General features: G+C 37.7%; 1 protein-coding gene across 2 annotated transcripts in view; it reads right to left on the reverse strand.

Annotated features, from left to right (window-relative positions):
- Window positions 1–3079: 3079 nt before the first annotated feature.
- RBM25 (RNA binding motif protein 25) overlaps window positions 3080–21085 on the reverse strand; it is a 33681-nt gene continuing 15675 nt past the window's right edge. Inside the window, exons 7-19 of one of the 2 annotated variants that reach the window (XM_042048036.1) lie at window positions 19992–20174; window positions 17738–17791; window positions 17403–17486; window positions 13561–13841; window positions 12481–12697; window positions 12084–12173; window positions 10451–10524; window positions 9590–9740; window positions 8909–9233; window positions 7605–7879; window positions 7049–7147; window positions 5693–5740; window positions 3080–4641 (exon numbers count right to left, since the gene is read on the reverse strand). In XM_042048036.1, coding sequence (XP_041903970.1) covers window positions 4549–4641; window positions 5693–5740; window positions 7049–7147; window positions 7605–7879; window positions 8909–9233; window positions 9590–9740; window positions 10451–10524; window positions 12084–12173; window positions 12481–12697; window positions 13561–13841; window positions 17403–17486; window positions 17738–17791; window positions 19992–20174 — 1974 coding nt within the window. In that variant the 3' untranslated portion in view covers window positions 3080–4548. The remainder of the gene's footprint in view (window positions 4642–5692; window positions 5741–7048; window positions 7148–7604; window positions 7880–8908; window positions 9234–9589; window positions 9741–10450; window positions 10525–12083; window positions 12174–12480; window positions 12698–13560; window positions 13842–17402; window positions 17487–17737; window positions 17792–19991; window positions 20175–21085) is intronic. The other variant, XM_042048037.1, reaches the window with a different exon arrangement.

The following is a 21085-nucleotide window of genomic DNA, read 5'->3' on the forward strand; positions in this document are numbered from 1 at the left end:
CGCCGGCTCCTCGCCGCCCGCAGCCCGGCCCCGCTCGCTTCCGGCCCGCGCCCCGCCCTCGGCCGCCACCTCACTTCCGACGGGCGATGCGGAGCGTCCCGGCCCGGGGCAGCCGCCGCGCCGCACCCCTGCACCGGCTGGGGGCGGGACCTGCGGCCGGCCCCGGCAACCCCGGCGCGCAGGGGGCACGAGGAAGTGCCTCGGAAGGAACACGCCGAAAGCTCTGCCGTCAGCAAGTGCCTGAAACCAAAACGCGTGGGTGGGAAGTTTCAGCACTCGCTGAAACTCCAGCAACGAGGAATCGCGAAAAGGAAATCTAGCTTGACCTTTTTAACCTAGTACCAGATAAAGAGAGAGGTATTACGAGAAAATACACTTCTTGGCTGTTTTAAATGCAAGTCATATATGCCAGTAATCCTGTTTTAAAATGGTCCCACAAAAAAAGGCATTAAGAAAATAACTTGAAGCAATATTTACGTTTCAAAATAAAGACAGTATTAGAAGTCAACATGGTATCTTTTCAAGAAGCCTCTAAGTACAGCTGTGACTGGTTAGTGGAAAAAAAAAATAACAAAGTCAATTCCAAATTTGAAACTTACCTTGCTATTCATAGTTGAAGGGTAACCCACAATTCCTTTTCGAGTGCATAATCAATTGGGTTAGTAACTTATAGCAAATGCTATGAGACATATAACCACTCTGAATATAGAAAATGTAAAATCTGAGGGAGCATGTAATTCTCCATCTTCAAAACAATGTATTTCAGTATCTGACTATGCTATAGGAAGATCTATGGTAAAACTAAGAGAGACAGAACTATTGCACCTAAAAGGTTTGATGTAAGCATTGCAACACAAATACTGACTTTCAGTAGCTCACAGGCATATGAAATGCATTTAAAATAAGCCATTTTTAGACTGAAAGTGGTGTCTAACCATTAATCAAATAAAACTACTTGTAATTTAAAAGGGGAAAACACCCAAACAAAAAACTCAACCAACTAAACATGGGCATACAGCTGTACCAAACTATCTTCTATTATTTGTATCAGTCTGATCCATGATGAAATGTCTATTAAACAATACCTTACACTCCTCACACTGCATGATTGTGTACTAGTTTTTAATTCTGTACCCAATGTTCCTACACATGATAATGTATATAATATGAAAAAGTGTGACTCAATGTAAAATGAAAACCAACAGCTTGCAGTTTTCAGCATGTCCATTTTCCAAAATACTATTCCTGCAAGCAGCTATCTAGCAACTCTATTTACTAAGCATGAAAGGTCTACTTCCCTCTCAGTAATAGGAAAGCATTAGTAGTGAGACACAGGAATTCAGTAAGAAGCTAAACTCACTGTTTGAGGCCTTTCCCCTGCCCACATTTAGAGCCATGACCATCTAGCTAGATCATTATTTTCAGTACAGGTTCCTGCTTAAAGAGAATGAAGGAAACAGCCAAGATTAGGAAGACCAAATCAATAGGTGAGCAGGTTAAATACTCTTAAGAACAAAAAAAGTCTCGCACCAACTTAAATATAACAATATATAATTCTTGCTGATGGATCTTACTTGCTCCTTGCTTCCCATTTCTTTTCAATGCATATTAATAAAGAAAAATGATACTTCAGATTTTGCACTTACATATTCCAAACACTGAATGGCAGTTGCACAAAATGATTATCAGGAGAATAAGAGCATGTGTCATGTCAAGTTTTAAAGCCTTACTCCACAGTACGGTCCAGATAAACAAGTACATCCAGTCCTGCTGTGTAAATAGTGGTATTTTTTCACTACACAGTATGTGGAACTTCTGGAGTACCTCCCCCACAGTATGGGTTGTACTATGGCATGATGCACTGAGTACCTGGTGGCAACACACATACTTTACTCATGTATCTCATTTGGAGCATACTCTCGATCTGTGCATTCATTAACATAACACAGTGTATTAAATCATACCTCCAGACAGTGAACTGTTGTAATACTGGCAAAAAAGGCTTTTTCTACCTCAGATTTTCCAAATTTATCTTGAAATAATTCTGTTACTGCATGTTGATAATACATAATCTGTGTTCTACTCCCCAGCACCACTGACACACAGAAAATACAATATCACTGAGACATAATAACAGTAATTTGACTAAGAGGTAAAAGTAGAAGTGACTTTATACTTGCATTCTGAAAAATGAAAAGCTGGTAAGTCAAACCAGAGTTCATCTAGTGAACATTCCTTTCTTATTCCTCTACTGAAGAAAATCTCAACTTCTACAAAATTGTTTTGATGATATCACAATGATTCTATATACTTATTTACCTAGATATTTAACACTCCAGCTTAAAGTCTACATGTCTTTCTCATCCAGGCACCTTCGGTCTCCTTAGGAAAGGAAGAGTACAAGCTTACATCTATTGCACACACAGCTTTAGTTTAGGACAGAAATAAACGGAAGTTTCACAACTTGAGCTTTCTCTGAAGAATCTGTATAAGGATGTTGGGCAATCTGTCACACAGTGGCATTACAATGTGTTTGTCACATTTGTCTTGCTTAACTACTACTAATGAGAGAGAATGCCATTTACGAGGTCAAAAGGCACTCATGAAGTTCACTCTCGCTATTCTCTGTATTTTCTACTAACAGGGCAAGTTTTGAATTTATTTAGAATTTGAAAACTTTTTGGTAAATGGTAAATGCAGAACTGTATACGGAGAACAGGGATGTAATTTCTTAGGGTTGTAACCATCAAGTTGCAGAAAAAATAGGAAGATTGCAACATATAAGCATGCAAACAAAAACATTCTCATGCAAACTCAAGCACAACATACAAGTAACATCTGAGCATGACACTTCAAGTTAAAAAAGAACATTTTGTGGTGTGTAGTGTAGTACCACAGGGATGAGAAAGAACATACTAGGATGATGTCTAAATTTGCAGGCTTCTAGTCATCTGATACAAGCAGGAGGTAGTTTTAAAAAAACCCCCATCCCTAATTTGGGAACACTTGTTGATTCAGTAAGCAGTGTTAAATACAAATGCATGCTGCATAAGACTCCAAAAGAATGTCAACCCTTAAATCAAATATATACATTTTTAATATCTGAAATATTTACATGGTGGAACCTTTACACGATCCCGTTTGTTAAGAACAGTGTTTTCAAGTGTCCTCTCCAGGTACAAAGAACTAGTAACTCAAGGTCACAGTTATGTTTTCTGAACAGGTCAACCTGTATCCTTCAGTTAAATACAATATAGAGATACTGGAACACTTTTACTTAATTTGTTTGCTATTAAGAATTGTGTTTTAAAAATTAAAAATAATTTTGAGACAGTTTGCTCCCTGGAACACAGTCCTCCTGCAATCAAAACAGCTCACAGCACATTATAGATTTGACTTCTTACCCAGGTATGAGATAAAAAAAATGCAGTTTACAGTACATGTCATCATTTATACCATATCAGTCTATTTATAAAAAAACATACAAACAAGGCAGGAAAATATTACCCTCTTTTTGTGGACAACAGATGGCATACAGTAGAAAACAAAAGTCAGGGCTAGTTTAACAGTATGGATAAAAACAAGATTTCAGCTTTGTTTGAAAACTTACAGTTTAGTTTTCATGGTTGGTTTTTTTTAAGAGACAGTTACATCCAAACAGGGCTTTTTGTTTGTTTTGTTTCTAAATACTAAAAAAAAAGTTTTAAAAAATAATTTCTTTCAAAAAAAGACATCTGATTATTTTGGAGACAGCAGGGATAGTAGGTAAGGGCTAGAATGAAACTGAGCAGAAGAAAAAACCAGAAACCATTAGATAGCACTTACTGAATTTAGGTCCTGCTCTTGTTTTAACTGACTAAATAAAAAACTTCCTGTGATTTGCACTTTCTGAGAAAGAAGCAGAGCATCTGCAAGAGATTAAGTTCCCAGCTTCATTAGTAATTCTTAATGGGCAACGAAGTACCAAGACCACTACTGGTTCACATTAGAAAGAGAAGTTTGAAGGAACTCCTTTTCCAGTCAGATGAAGAGATCAAATGAACACACAAAGCTGTTCTTTAAAAACAGCTCAAGATACTTATTTTTAAATCGTATTTTGATCATTCCTTAAATAAAAAAAGGGAAAGTATGCCCCCAAAAAAACACTGATAAACTTGCAGTAAAATCCTTTGTCTTCATCTGTAACTGATATAGTTCCACATTAAGTGCAAATGTTTTGCAAAACAGGGGATTTTTTTTTTCTTAGTATTTACAAGAATCAGAGTAACATAACAAAATTACCAAAGAGCATGTACAGTAGCTGCAGCTTATAAAACATACCGGTAATTGTACCTCGTGTATTATAAAGAGAACCAATGCAGGATTTGATAACTAACTGAGAAGGGTAAAAGGGGCCTCAGAGCAGAGGACAAAAAAATTCACATTTTCTACATAAAAAAATACAGGTCTCAAGTCTCTGAGAACAGAGAGAATTCAATGTCTCTGAACAATGGGGGGGAAAAAAAAAGCCCAAAATTGAAGTGGAACCCTAGAAGCAAGGAGAGTGCTTTATTTCACTAGGCCAATCTTCTTTGCTTCTGTCTCATATATCAACAACCTCCACATTTTGACTATGAAAACTTCAGCTTCTTCATCTAGTACCTGTAGGAAATACACATTTTATAGATTATTTTTTAGGTTATGCATTCCAGCTATAAAGACTAATTGTAGATACATCAGAACTACAAAGTGCAGGTAGCATAATACAAGTCTTTGAGGGAGGGACTAAAAAAAACTCTGGCAAGTTCATCCGTCCAGCATCAGTAACCAGGCTCTAACTATATACTTGTATAGTGCAGCTGTTGAGCACTTAGAGATAAAGGCAGCAGTAAACTAGTATCCAAAAGTGGTTTGGAAAGAGGCAGGGAAATGGCAGGCTCAGAAAGAATGTAAGAACAGGACATTCACATGTGGTATTTTCCCTTAAATTAACTCCTAATCTCCGCTCATTTTCAGCTTGGAACTTCCTTAGATATTTATTAAACTCTTAATGGATTTCTCTTCCCTGAACTTACTATCTAGGCTTTCTTGAATCCGTACAAACTTCTAGCGTCCACAACATCTCTCAGAAGTTCCCCAAGTCCCTAATAGTCACACCAAAACTTATCTACTATCTTGCACTATGCATGTGTCTCCTACCAACTTTGCCTCCAAGTTTCCTTACAGGAAGAGACTGGACAATTAGTGTTTATTCATCCTTCAGTGTATGAAAACATGGTGGAACAGTAGCATTATTTCATGAAGTCTCTCTCTTCCAACATCAGGCAAAAAAGAGCTTTTACTCTTCTACAGAAAAATCACCTTTTGCTCATAATTAGGAAAGGACCCACTAAACCACTAATACAAATCTATTTAGAAGAACAAGAAGGAACAAAAGTTTTTCTTTCTGATACAGTTCTGTAATTGTTGATTTTGACATCTACTCGTAGGGACAAAAATCTTTGTTCCACATTTCTGAATACTGAGAAATCCTGAAGAGGAGTCAGTAATTTGTACCTAGGTATCATAACTGCAAACTAATGCCTGTGCTAGCATGATGTGCTTAATCATATCTAATGCGTGTTTTCTGTTATGGACTCTTGCTATTTTGCATAATTGACTTCTAGCTTCAATAAAATGTAGAAGGTGTATCAGTTATAGAATTTCTGCTTACCATGGCAACATCATCCAGTATGCTCTGTGGTGAGCTGTGAGCCATAACCTGAAAGAAACAAATGTTTTTAGACTGAAAACTTAGAAAAAACCCTATACACATTTTTGGACAAAATCCAGTTATGTCCAAGGAATTCTGAATGCTTTGCACATCCAAGAAGTATTTGCAGTTCATTAGGTTCCAGTAATAGCCGTGGCAAAAATTAGTACTAAACTGCATCAGAATCCATCATAGTGAGTGGTAGCTTACGGCCAATTACTGAGGAACAAGTTCCAGGAAGCTCCAGAGATTCACAGGTCCTGTATTTGCTGGCTATTCTAACATCTCCAATTATGCTTTCTTAATTTAAGGCAAAAGCTTCCCTTCCTTCAACAATAAACTGTTAATGGAAAACAAAGGCAAAGCTCTTCCTGTAACACTCCTCATAACTGGATTTCTCACCTACCTGGTTAAGTATTTAATTTTTTTTTCAGAACCAAGTAAGTTGTCTTTCAATACCATAGACTTCCATTGATTTTTTTATATATATGCACACACACACATATATAATGTAAGCATGGCAAATATTCAACTTCTGCTTTTGACTTTTTCCTAATCAACTGTGTAACAAAACCCTCAGGACTTGCTTTGCCTCTCATACAGTAGCCCCACAAGATAAACCAAGACAAGCCATTATAAACACAAGTACCATGAAAACTGAAGAATTTTCAAAATTCCCTATTGATAAAAAACCACAGACTTGTCCAAAGAGATTAAAAAAGGCAACTTGTAAGAATTTAGTTTGTAATTTGCTGGAAGAAGCTACACAGACTTTAGTTTAAACAAGTCATGCAATGGCTAAAAGGAATGAGTTCAAATGCTAATTCTAAAACCTTACTTATTTGCTTACTACTAAAGGAACAACATCTAAAAAGCTTTTAAAGAAATCATCTAGTTAATCCAAAAAGGTATATAAAAACCATAGCTGTTTTTCTCCTACATTTACACAAATCCTATTTTTAAGCTAAAATATTTTAGTAGCAAATGAGATACTAACTCTGAAATCTAATGATAAAACCATCAGTTAAAACAGCTGCTCCTGTCAACTGATTATTTCTTTCTCTGGTTCCATGTTTCTGTAACAGATATCAGAGCATCTAACATGTACATATGGTGCATAGGCATTAAGGGAGGTAAACTTGTAAAACATTAGGGTACACATTGATTCCAAGTACACCAACTGTCTCTGCTGACCAGTATCACAGATTACTGAGAAGTTAAGAACAGACTGCTTCCAAATACAGATCCAGCAGTCACTGCTGCAGTTTAAACAGGGAGCAAACTCCAAACTTCACAGAGAACACGGAAGATACGAACCTTAGAGCAAACAAAGTCAACTAGTGTGGCTTCTTCTTCACCAATATATTCTATTATTTTCTTGTTGATCCATGGTCTAATTCGACGTTCCATTAGTGTCTGGAAAAAAACACAAAACCAAAATGAATAATTACCTCAAACTTCACTCTGTTGCAACAATTGCCCAACAGGCATCTCAAACAGCTTATCTTAGCTATCTAAAACTATCTTAGCAGAAGATACCTTTTCCTATCAATGATATAACCCTTAGAGATTTGGCATCTGCAAGTATTTCTGAGAGCCACTCAAAAGGCCCTGTAAAAACATGTTTTTCTCCTTCCATAAAACTGCTTGACAATTAGTAGTGGCAATTCAAGAGAGACCAAACAAAAATAAGCAGGCCTACTTCAGAATAAGGATTATGTATGAACAATAAATAGAGGATTCAAGTTTGACGCCACTTGATGATGATACTCCAATCCACTGGGGTCCCAGTAACCTTGTTTTTCTATTAAATTTTAAGATTTACTTGGAAAAATTAAGCCTTTTTAAGAATGATTAAATGAAATCTACTTACTGAATCCACAATTGACCAGTCGAGAGGATAAGCAAAGAGCTCTGGTTTTGCTGTGGGAATCTTCTCAATGAGACTCTTAATATGTTTGCGCTTTTCTTCTGTATTGACACTGCCTTTGATACTGCTTTTATCTTCTTCTCCATAATCCAGGGGAACAAGTTTCCTTTTCCGGGGCACATCGTCGCTGTCTTCATCATCAAATTTATTGAAAACACTATCCACAGCAAGCTTCTTCCTTTTTACAGCATTGGGCTGATTAGGACTATTGCAGGCACCTGCAACCCAAAAGACAGAGTAACATATTCATCAACTGCAACTGAAGCTAGTTTGCTCTTCCCCCATTACTTGAGGAATATTGGTTTGTATGCTACATAAATGTCTGTGAATGCCTGGCATTGGCTTTTAATCTCTCAAACTCTGTTATAAAAGTGGGAAAAGAGGTAGAGATGTCTAATGGAGGTTGTTCAAGACCCTGAGCCTTTTGAAAAATAGGGTCTTCCTTCTCTGCCCTGAAAACCATTAGCACTCTCTGAGGGAAGACAATCACTGAGTTCCAACCTTAGAAAAGACAGAACACAGAAGTGAAAGGTTGTAATGCATAAGAAAAGTGTTAATCAGCCTGATACCATACAGTCTCTCATCATTCAAGATATAAGACAGTATAAGCTCAAAGTGCAGCCTGGCATAATTTAATCAAAATAGTAAATAATAAATACACAAACCTTCTGGAATACAAATATTTTTATTTCAGCTGCTCAGAACTAATTTTTTTTAAAACAGCAGGAACTTGCTAAAGTACTAAGGAACTCAAAGCTCAAATTTCACTCACAACTGTCATCAGTTCAGTGTGATATTCTAAAAGGAAGAAAAGAAATCTAATTTTGTTTTTCTTTAAAAGGTTCTTAAGTAAAAATAAGAACTACCTAGGTCTTAAATTTAACATATACTTATACCAATGAAAAGTAGCAATGAGTTTTAAAAAAGATATTTATAGATACATTAAGGTGAAAAAGCCTGTGAAAGTAACCAATCCCAACTCAGAACATTCCTAAAAAACATTAGCTCTTGAACACGCCTCCTTAGCTCATAAACTTCCCTCCTTTTTTGCCCTCAAGGTTTTGGATGAAGAGAGCTCTATAAAATGTATCTTCTGGATAGGACAACTCAAGCACAGCATCTGGATAACAACTACTTGATATAAGTACATCAAAACACATGACATATTTGGAAAACCATGTGGCTACTCAGCTTGACAATTCTCATTTTGATCCCATAGGAAAGATTGAAATAAAATGTAAACTTGCCCAATTTGAGGCTAAGTCCTATTTTGGGTCGATGCTCCTCCAGTTGCTGTTGTTCAGGTGAATTTTCATGAGGGATAATGATGCCACAGGGAGATTCATCACCAGGTGTGTTAGGAGTTGCATTTCCACTAGCAGAAGAAACAGATGGAGCAGAACTGATGGGTCGTAAAGTTGGTTTAAGGCAGGGCTTTTGTTCAGGCTCCTCCTCCTCTTCCTCTGGCTCTTCTCTTTTTTCTTCTTTTTCCACCTTGTCTTCCTCTTCCTCCTCAGATTCTGGCTCTTGTTTTATTTGTGGCTGCCTACGCCGCTCAGCCTCCTGCTCCATCTACAATGAGAGAGACAATTAGCAAAAACAGCAGCTCTCTCAAAACCAATACTGTTTGAAAAGAATATAAAGATCCACCTCTTTAGGAGACTGTTAGTTAAGAAAAACACATGAAATTACTGGCATTATTGTAAGGAATACTGATTAATTCAAATTTGGTTTCAAACTCCATCAAATCTGGATGTTGATCTAGAAAGCTATTTTTCATTTCCATTGTTCTTACTGTTTATCTGAACTTCTTTTTAAGAAAAAGTGAATAGAGAAAATAGTAAATATCAGATCTCTTACGCGATTTTGCTCAATACAACCAGATTACAATGGACTCTCTTCTTCCTGTCAGACCAACAGCAACTCACCCTCTGGAGTTCTGCATCTGGATCTGGATGTCCTTCAGCCAGAAGACGCTGCCTAATTTCTTCTAATTCTTCTTTTTCCCTTTTCCTATCTCGTTCATCTGCTTCCATCTCTTTCTCCCTGTCTCGTAGCCTCTTCTGAAGAGCACTACCCCTACAAAAGATACACAGTTTGTACTTGAAAGAACATTTCAATGAGAGGCTTGTACCACAGTACAAGAAAAACTCCATACAGATTTATCTCACACTAAATGAAAGTAAGATTCATAAGAGCATCTGGCATCCTCTGTTTTTGTAACGGAAGAATCTAAGATACCAGTTCTCAACCTTACTGTACAGAATCTACCCTACCACATTAATCATAAGTAGAGAATGTGGTTGTTGATCTCTCTAGAGAAAGAATCAAGTTTTATAGGTTTTGACAAAAACCATTTGTGCTAAATTAGTTTAATGCAAATGTTAGCTAGTCCCATGCTGAAGGATGCTCCCAATCATTTACATTAACAAGCTTGTTCTTCATACTATTTACAGCTTCTTTGCAGTGAATTATTTAGAGGCATGTTTGTTCCCTTCTCCCTGCTCTCAGCACCTTATTTTGACATTACACTGACCTCTGCCCTGCCTCACCCTAAAGTAAAGTGATAGGAATGAGCAGCTGCTCCCAAGCATTAACAAGTAGAAGTAAGGAGCTTCCCTTCTCTCTCTGTCACTTATCAAGTGACACTTAAAAAATTTAGGTCATTATAACCCTTTTATTGCTACATTACGAGTTAAATATAAACTCCATAAGCATCTGCCAACAAACCCCACAACTGTGTTAAAATGAACAATGGAGATTTTGGTGTTAGGAATACAAAGACATACCTGTAGTATTTTGGATCATCTCTGTCATCATCATAATCTTCTAAGAATTCTTTCAACCGTTTGGCTTCTTTTGCCTGCAAGGAATTGAAACTTAAATAATGATTTCTGGTTTCCTTTCCAAGAGTTTAAAATTTATTAGTACTATTAGTAAATTAATTGTAGATCTACTCTGCTTCAAACTAAAAATACAGAGTTTTCCAAACAGATTATGGAAAAGTTTTGGTATTGCATCCAGAGGGTCCACTGGGATTGTGTCACTGATTTGCATATATATATATACACACATACACCCCCCTCCCCCCCCCCGGGATTTATTTGGGTTTTTTTTGTTTTACATTACAGATGAAGAGGATCAAAAGTTCCTGTTCTCCAAATCCTTTAAGTCTAGCACTGGGTATTTCAACATGGTGGCCTAAGTGTATTTTATCAGTACTGCTTTGTTACAAGAGGCTTTTTTAAGACAGTCATGCACAGAAACAAAGCTGATGGCTGCTCCTAGGATAAGCACTCTCCTGTTGTGGTACTGATACAAACCATGTGGGACTAATGTACAGGCCTAACACTGTAGGGGGTGAGGGAGAAAGAGGAGAGACTCTCTCCCCCTCTGATAAAATAAAAAGGCAAAACCCCCAGTTCTTTAAGGAAAATTAAATTAGGACCTTATAACCTGTATCTAAGCAACATCCTTAAACCAACAGTAAGATACTTCTATGCTAATGACTTTGAGAAACAAATTATGATTATGGATGTAATTTCAGCACAAAATTTAACACTGCTTTCTATAACTGCCATCCAAAGCCAGCATGCAGGAGGATTAGGAATGGAATATATCCTTGAGTCCATTTCAAACATTTTTTCCCCTCATGCATTTAGAGGGAAAACTTGGATTCCACATGAAACAATGTGTTTTATAATCCCGTGTGTTTCTTTGCATATATGGCTTTGAAGCAATTCCTAATCCATTGTCTACTCTCTCAACATCTTCTCGCTTTCTTTGGGAAACTATGAAGTGAAATAACACCCCTAAAACTTAAAATAACTTCCTTATGCTTTAGCACAGAACTATGAGATTACAGAATTATCTATCTTGCAAAGGTGTCTTTTTGAACAAAACTTCCAAGTGTTACATTGATAACTGTGATAATTGCACAACTAGTGAACTAAAGACAGGAGTTTATAAAGTGCTTAGATACATTAAAGAATATTGTATCATATCTCATAGAAGGTTTGGGCACATGAGCAGGTTGGAAGTTAAAAAAATAGGTCTAGTTCCACCTGCATGACACAGAACACACAGTAGGCTTTGTCACAAGTCTGACAATAGTTACAGATGTAACAGTGCATGCTGATCAGACGACAGTATTTTGCAGCTGCCTACTTCTCACTCTTCTGCCTTCACAAGACCAAGCCACTAGGCTTTTTTTCCCCCAGACTCTAAATAGTACTCCCACTTACGAGACATCTTCTGTTTCAAGTCTATTAACTGAGTATTTTTTTGGTAGTAAAAACCACAGCCTTTTATACAAAATGAGAGCTCTATTACTATCCATAAACGTAACAGTAGAATATTCCATTCTAAATGGGACCAAGAGAACAAGGCAGGGAAAACTACATGTAGAACTATAAGCCTTACCATTTCCCTTCTTCTTTCTTCTTCCCTCTCAGCCTCTTTTTCATATTCTCGACTTTTTTTTCGTTCTCTGATTTCCCAGTTTTTAAGACGCTGCAACAGAAAAAAATACACTCCAATCCTCAAGAACATGAAGAACAGCAATACTACTTTAAAGTTAGTTTGGACTGTTGTTTAAAACAACTGTATTATAAATAATCTGCATTATTTTAATTTAAAACATCAGAATAAAAAGTCTATTTTGACAGTGACTTACATACTCTGCCCCAGATCATGTACTCAAATGATTTAAAAGATATTTAGGAAAAGGAGAAGGAATGATATATTTTATACTAGAGGCCTTGTTATCAACTCTCAAAAACATTTTTTTATTTCAAGAACCTTAAAAATTCCAACCTACCTCTTGATACGCCGCTTCCTTTTCACGCAATTTCCTCTCTAGTTTTCGTCGTTCGTAGGCATCTTCTTCATCTTCTTCTCGGTCTCTCTTCTTATCCTTTTCCCGCTCTCTTTCCCGTTCTCTTTCCCGTTCCCGTTCTCTTTCCCGTTCCCTCTCGCGTTCTCGTTCTCTTTCCCTCTCGCGTTCTCGTTCTCTTTCCCTGTCTCTGCTCTTTTCTCTGCGGGAAGAAAAAACCCCAGAGTTCAGTACAGACCCTTCCTCTCCATTCAGTTAAATGATTAATAGCATCTTAGAGGTTATTTTAGTTCTGCAGTTGCAGAAGATGATTAGCTGGTATAGAAATGGGCATAAAATCAACACCTACTAATGGTATTCAAAAACCCATTTATGTAAAAGTAGTTGTTTGAGCACTAACCATTAAATAGCAGTACCTACAGAAAGAAAGCATAAGCACGTGGCAATTTCTTAATCAGACTGTGTTAGCAGTTCTCCACAGCCAAAACCACCACAAATAAAGGGTATCCTTAAGAAATCTTTCATGTTTATGTGGCTTAGAGACAATTTTAACGCTTCTGACAAGATGATTTAACGTGAAAGCAGCACTTGGAATACGATATGATTAATTACCGCTTGAAAGAGTAATCCCCTTGCTTTTACTAAAAAAAACCCCACAAACCAAACAAAAAACCAAACCCAACCAACTGAAAAAAAACCCCCAAAATCCAACCAAGAAGCCAACCATGTAACAAAGGAAATAGTAAAACCTGCTTAAGCTAAAAAATACCACAAATGTAAGATAAGCCTAAACAGGAATAAAGCTAATAATGAAAAATAGGAGAGATTTGAGATAAAAACAGTATGCTTAAATCATGAGTGGAGAGTTGCTTACTGCATATTGCAGTTTTTATATTCTTGTGCTGTGGGGGAAACCATGCATTCTCCCGTTTGGATTTCCTGCTGCTGACTATGATCTTCCGCAAGGATCATTTTCTTTTGAATGGCAGCTGATCTACTGGACTATATGCTTTAGTAAACGGCACTAAGAAAAAGCAAAATGAAGAGTAACTGAAGTACATTTACCTTGATCTGCTCCGATCCTTGTTGCGATCTGAACTCCTTTCACGATCTCTGTCACGGTCTCTGTCTCGTTCGCGGTCTCTGTCTCGGTCCTTAGTTCGGTCACGATCCCTATCTCGCTCCCGTTCACGCTCCCGTTCCTTCTCCTTCTCTCGTTCACGCTCCCTCTCTCTTTCACGCTCCCTCCTTTCTCGTTCACGCTCCCGTTCCCTTTCTCTTTCTCTGCGTTCTTTTTCAATTTCCTGTCTTTCTTTCTCCTTTTTGCCTTTTTCCTCCTCCAGTTTCTAAAAACCAACAAGAGAACTTTCATAGTTAATTCTGTAGTTACACAAAGTGGATACTCCCGGCGCAACACACAAGGCTGGTAATGGAAATACCAAAACCGCCACTAATTTAAAAATGTTAAATAGGGTTTGGTGGGTGTTTTTGGAACTCATAAGTATGAAATAAAAATGCAGCAATCACAAGACTAAGTTTCGTGCAAAAGCATAGATCTACACAGACCAGCAATCTCCAACCTTAGCAGAGTAGGGCTGGCCTTGTATTATGAGCTGACTAAACTGCACATTCAGAGTGCACTACAGTCAGTATTCAGGTGGGACCCAAATTCCATTGGCCCTATAAGCCAGTTGGGTACAAGTAAAGTGAACTTCCAGCTGACAAAATTAGTCTGTTCAATTAGGAAAGTATTATTTCAGTGGAATGCTTACTGGGACAGTGAGTTGTTTCCCAAAAAGTCTTGGCACACCAAAACCATCCTAGATGAAAACTCGGATAAAGAAACATATCCACTTACACACAGTGCCTGCGGTTAAATAGTGAAGAAAACTGACACTTTTCCCCTTTTCCCTCCCTAAAAATGGTCTAAGTGTTCACTGGTAAGAACTGGACTCTGCAGAATGGAATCTTTACTTCCATGACTGCAAGATGGAGACAGTTAAAAAAAGGTTGGAAATAGCTCTTTTGAAACACAGAAACTAAAGGTTACCTGCTACAGTTTTACTAAAAATTGTACAAAATTGCCACTTTTTTCAATTAGAAACAGTTCTTATGACCAGAATTCCTATAAGACAATAGAAAATACATCAACAGAATGATAGATAAATCCATCCTTGGAAGCAATTGTTATGTGTTAACTTACAGATGCTGTGCTAGGACATGGACCGCCAACACTGGATTAACCTTGCCTATTAGCTATGTTTCTGGGAGGAAGAGCAAGTACACGGTTCACAAATATACCAAATAACAACCAAATATACCAAATTGCAACCTGATGGATGCCAGAATACCACTTTTTGAACAAATATTGAGCAGAATAAACAGGTTTATCCCCTTTGGCTCCACGTTTACCATCACTGAAATGAAATTAAAAACTGGAACAATGAAACAGCATTTTCTCTGGTTTGTGGTTTTTTTGTTCTTTTCTTTTAAACAAAGCATTTAAGACAACTTTAAAAAGCAATCTTACCTGATTAGTGTTCTTCTGCCATAGGCACAGGGACCAGAGAACCGACAAAGGATTACAGAAATAAAGCTAATTCACTAGTGATTAATGTATCCAGTGAAACTATGCTGCATTGATAGCACAATACAGGCAACCCCATGCTGGATACATTGAAATCACAAAAGGAAAAAGGGACTAAAAATGGTAGGAATTGGTAGAAAACTGATGTGAAAAAAATAAAACTTAGATCCTATAATATACACTGGGCTGAAAAACTGATTTCTAAGGACTGTATTATCCAGGAGCTTTACAGCGTTAAAACCTCAGTAGGGTCAAAGGTTAAACTAGGTTGTCAACTTTTAAAAACAACTTACCTCAAATTTCATATACTTTTAAAGAAAGTTTACATACTGAAGTGGTTGATACTTACAGGTTATCTTAGATGTTCCAATAGAAATTTCTTTAGTTGAACTCCTGATTTTTCGCCACTCTCAAAAACTTTGTGGTAAGATTTCTCAAGAGTGGGTTTCTTTCTTTTATTAAAAATATATTCACACAAGTGTAAATACACACACACAAGTTTTGGTATATTAAAATCCATTTCCTAAGTCCACTTTCTTAAAATCCAATTGAAAAAATAAACTGGTCCGTTTTGTAATCAAAATCTGACCTCAATCAACTTCTGTAAACCTAAATAAAAGGATCTGAAAGGGTAATGGGATGGGAACAGTATCAGATAAACTGAAGCAATGAACAGAAATGAACAGGTAGAAGAATTATAAATCTTACCTTGAGCTCTCTTCAGACTCGTCCGTGCTGTAAATGGACGCCCCCTGCAATGCTGATACCCTGACAGTCTGTCGTTATTGTTTATAAACTCATACCAAAAACATGCAAAGGTTCACTGGGCTCACTAGCCAGCTGCTAAGGATTCAACAGCCCCTTTTAAACATATCCAATACACACAATGACTACTTCCAGTTGATTTTTGATGTTAAGAAACCCAAAATAGTCCCCCAATAATACGAATCAAAGGCAATGAAATGCCCAACAGCTTCTGAAACAATGAAGCTTGGTTTTTGTTTATTTTGTTTGCAATTTTAAAAGAAGTATTACTTTTTTGCATCTTAGTATCAGCGACAACTCGGGGCTCGGAATTGAACGTAATTCTACTGAAGTTTCACCACTAACCAGTTTCACATTCAATTGCTGAGCTTCTCCAGATAACTTTTTCTAGATTTCTTTCCCCCCAGGTTTGTATCTTGAACAACTTCAGTCAAGAGAAAAACTGAATACATGTACATACAATAACGTGTAGTCACCTGTGTTTATACTGATACGGTTGCATGAAAACATGGTACCATCCCCAGTGACTGCAAGTGGTAAAGCCAAACAACACAGGCACACTTCACCTTGCTGTATCCTCAACATTTTCTTTAATGTTGATTTGGGGGTACTTTGAAAGAAAAGTGTGTGCTCAAAAGAGCAGCTTGTTGATACTTTCCTAGACCAAGGACCAGTCCAATCTTGTTGGGGAAAAATTAATACCAACTTAAAGCTAAGCATTGAAATAAGAACATCACATGCATAGTTGTGCTCTCCGATCCGCAAGTATCACTTTCCAAAGCAGAAACATTCACAGATGCACTAGCATTAGTGGAAACTTCTGTAAGTGGGGACCCTGGGGTGGGACTTGATGTGCACAAATATTTCCAAGCCAGTTACCCCTTTGCATATTTTTCTGAGGGGGCATCCATAAGTATAATAAAAAACAGAAACTCATACTTACATCCTATTCCATGTTACTTTCCAAGCTGTGAGTTTCATCTTGCATTAGTCACCATATGATCTCTATCATAATGGTGGGGGTCAATGAATAGATTAGCTTTATGGGAATTTACAGTTCTTCCATGCATCTAAAGTTTGGTAAGTCTGGTAACCACTGACCTAGTTTTAATCTTCCCCCACTCTTAACTTAGAACTATTAAAGAAAAGACTTTAATTTAATTCACGTTTCATCTCTTCAAAAATCTTGGATAATGTTACAAATCTACCTAGAGAAACACACTCAAGTGTATGTCTTATACTGCAGCCCCATTTAGCCTTCACTTATAAATATCTTGACTTAATGTATGTGTAGCAACTTAAGCTGCCTTTTTTCATGCTGAAGTGAGAAGACTGAAAAATACTCAGTAGCAATCAATGTCTTAGCATAAAGATGTCACGGGCCACTTTAACGTGGCAACTGTCTTTTTCTGACTTGTAAAGAACTACATGTATATTAAACCTAATATAAACATCATTTTAAGTGATATTGCAATGTACTGCTAAATTTTATAATAGTGGTTTTTTGGATTTTGAAAAAGCCTAATTGTATCAAGTGCAAAAACAAGAATACTACCTTGTGTGTGTCTCTGAATTTACTGATCTCTCTTGATATCAGGTCTCTTTTGTCTTCCTCCATTTCTATAGCATTTATATCCTCCTAAAAAACAAGGGGGACAGGAGTAAAAGCATTAACAGCCATCTGTACAGACACAGGAGAACAAGAGAAAAGCTGAAGGTTAGAAGTTTTCAACCAGTCTTGCAAGAGATAAATAAAGTCCTTCTGCAGTACCAAACCTGACAGTCTGATGTTAATGAGTGGAAAAAAAAAAAAATCAGATGGACAAAAGTCACAAATCTGGCAACTAGCAGTAAACATAGTCATTGTCAAAGCCTACAATGTAAACGAACCTTGGTGATGAGTGGATAAGGTATCAGTGGGGCCACTGGAAATCTGCGGAAAATCTGCGGAAAAATCCACGGAGATTTTTTTTTTTAAAAATAGATTGCACACTACTCTGAAAAACAATGTTTTGTATGTTTGTACTACAAAGCAATATTGTATTGCTGTGATCTCATTTCTTTGATTCAACAAAGTTACAGAAGAACCTCGCTAATTCTCCCTTTGCTGAACACTACTTAAAACACATAGTGATGTCTCATGTTAGTAAGACTTCACTGAATTACAAGTGTACTACAGGATATTAGTACGCTATGGTAGCATCAGAAACAAGGCTAAGCTACACTTGCCAAAATAAATAAGTGTATTTGCAGTGGGTATGTCTTGATTTTACTCACTCGCTAATTCGCAGAATTTGGTAGACTGCACCTGCTCTTATATTTAGCGCGAATTAGCGAGGTTCCCCCGTGCTTGAAAAAGAAAACCAGATTCCACTCACTCTCAGTTCCCCGCACACATTTTCAACTCCCCCACAGCAGTCATGCCTTCACCCAGAAGAACTAACAGCCTCTGCTGCTAACACCAGCGGGAGTCATCTTCACTCTTCAGGGGACAACAGCCCCAAAGCTGGTGAGTTTCCACACCCCCCTCACCACCCCCACAATATCTGCATCCACCTTCCCTTTCCCCCCACCCTCAACAGTCTTTCTCTCCCCTCTCTTTTATGGACAAGAGAACAAGCTAGTACCATCTCTTCACTCCCACCTCTATCCACACAGGCCAAAGATGGCAACTTCCAAGTTTCTTGTCTTCCTTCCCAGTATGGGAAGGATGATGGGGTGCAATTTCACAATTGCTGTGTATTTTAAAAGAGCTTATTTGGCTACTTGACTAGCTCAGATTAGTAAAGTTCTACACAACACAGAGCCAAGAAAATAATGCTCTGTCACAGGGACATAGCACCCAGCTCTTCCACGACTGCAAAGGTCTCTTACAATGTTTAACTACCTGGCATTATTCATGGCCATATATATATAGATATATATATTTTTTACCCACAGGACAATACACATTGTAACAGTGCTTGTAACAAAAAAATACAGCTGACAGCATTAGACAGTGACTCATTTTCAAATTGTCATTGAAGAAAACATCTTCTCCCAAAGGGAGGGAGAGGAAAGAAAAACAAATTCTCAGCTCAGCACTTTTATACCTCAGGTCGGCCATGACTAACAATGTTGTGGTAAGACAGACTTGCTCCCTGAGGGAGATGTTTCTTGCACCACACAAACTCCATAAGCATTTGAAACTGCATCATTGCCTTGGAACAGGTACTTTGCAGAAGACTTAAGTAGGTAAAAATCTTGGTCAAACAATTTTCCAATCTCTTTCATATAAGGTGCAGAATGGTAGGTGGGAAAGCCTTTTTTCCCATGGTTAGAAACTTCGCTGGAAAAGCTAAGCCTGAGTTTGCTTATCCTTGTTCCCCCTTCTCCATTTTGTTTTAGTCCATAAAAAGGTCATTCACAGAAGCAGGTCTAAACCAGAACATTCATTCCTACTTAATGTGGGTTTTTTTGCATTGCACAAGATAGGAAAGCTGGCTGACCAAATCCAGCCAAATTGAGACGTGTATAAAAGTGATTTTGTACGGCAGGAAGATTACAATATGCCTTTCATCCCTGAAGGATCCCTTCAAGGACATTCACAACTAATGAAGTGCTTCCACATATGGGTAGACAGCTGCAACCAGTTGGATCAAGGCACACTACAAGAATTCATACTACAAGCAGAGAGAATTTTGTCAAAAACTACCGAATTCGTGGCATTACAATAGTGCCCTGGCACCTTTCACTGGAAGTGGATGTTATGCAGGAACTCTTTACAGTTGTTTTTTAAGTTCTTATCTGAAAAACCCTACATGCACATACAGATTAAACTGCACTAAATTCAGTATTTCCACCTTCAGAGGGATGAAAGGTCGATTCACAGTCCTGCCCAGATTCAAACCTGTTGTTCCAAGAAGTTTAGGTGCTTAAATGCCTAAACCATCCTGAAGGGATGGTGTCTATAACTGACTAGCTTTCAGCTCAAAAAAAAAAAAAAAAAAAAAAAAAAAAAAGGAAACTGCTGCTGACATCAATGCTTGTTGATTTGTTTTCTCATCAGAAGTTTAGGTTTAAAGTATTTGCACAAGGTTTGGCCATTATATAAAGGTGAGTTGAAGAAAAAAAAATCTGTTTTGTCCAAAATCAAAACACATACGTCCTCCTTCTTTTCCTTTTTCTTCTTCCTGGGGTGAGAGTCAGATTCCTGGGAGGGGGCATTGAGCTCGCTGGAATATTCTCGTATTAAGACTTCAATGGCCCCTTTAATTATCTGATCTCTTCTCTTCGTTTCCTCATCCAGTGCTTCATCATCATCATTTGTTGTCTCTGGTCTGGAGTTCTACGGAAAAATGGCAAAGTAACAGGACTCAACAAATTGAGAATAATAATGGCTTTATCAGAAGTTCACCTTTCATTATCACATTCATGCCCCTACAGTATTTACTATAAAAAAGCAAAACCCCAAACAAAAAAAAAGATTAACAAACCCATACAAAAGAAAACAACTCACCACATGAAAACCAAACCACCTACAAGTAATTATCAATTGCATTATATTAGTCAGATCTTTTCGCACTGGCAATACCACAGTTTACTGCACAGTTTTATGGAATGGCTGCAGAGAGCAAGTATAGGATTGCATAATAACATAATAAAACAGAACAGAAAAATAGTGATTAAGGCACTAGACAGGAAAAGAGAGCGCACCCACACGCTCCCAGAAAGGCAATCACTATAGTGCAGCTCTTGGTCAAAAGTTTTGTGTTCTATGTTCCAGAACTTCAAGTCACTTCAACAGCAGTTCCTCAAAGCCTTCTAAAGTGCCATGCAATATAAATGCCTACCTAAAATTTCCAAGCTGCAACTTCAAATGGGAGAACTATATTAAAGAAACATCATTAGGGAAAACATTCCTTGCACGACAAACTTTTTTATACTTTTAATTATTGTTGATCAAGTACTTCGCAGTTCCTCATCTTTTTGCCCCTTTCAACCTTGTAGGGAGGAAAAGGAACACAAAGAAGTACCTTTCACTAAATATAACATGAAAGGGTAGAATGATGATCTGCACACTGAGCAAGGTAGCCCACCTCTTGATCCCCTGAATCTTTTAGAAAAATGGAATCTCACCTGAGAATCCAGCTGGGTATCCCGTCAAGCGGTAAGTTGGTGGGTGGAGTGAGGGGGAGGGAAGGGTCTGATGGAGCAGCAGCTAAGAATGAGGGGGAAGGGAGGATTCAGTTGGAGCTG

The sequence above is a fragment of the Corvus kubaryi genome, unplaced genomic scaffold, assembly GCF_017639235.1.
Source record: "Corvus kubaryi isolate FWS band 111438036 unplaced genomic scaffold, C.kubaryi_AGA036_p1.0 66, whole genome shotgun sequence".
In the NCBI taxonomy this organism is placed as follows: domain Eukaryota; kingdom Metazoa; phylum Chordata; class Aves; order Passeriformes; family Corvidae; genus Corvus; species Corvus kubaryi.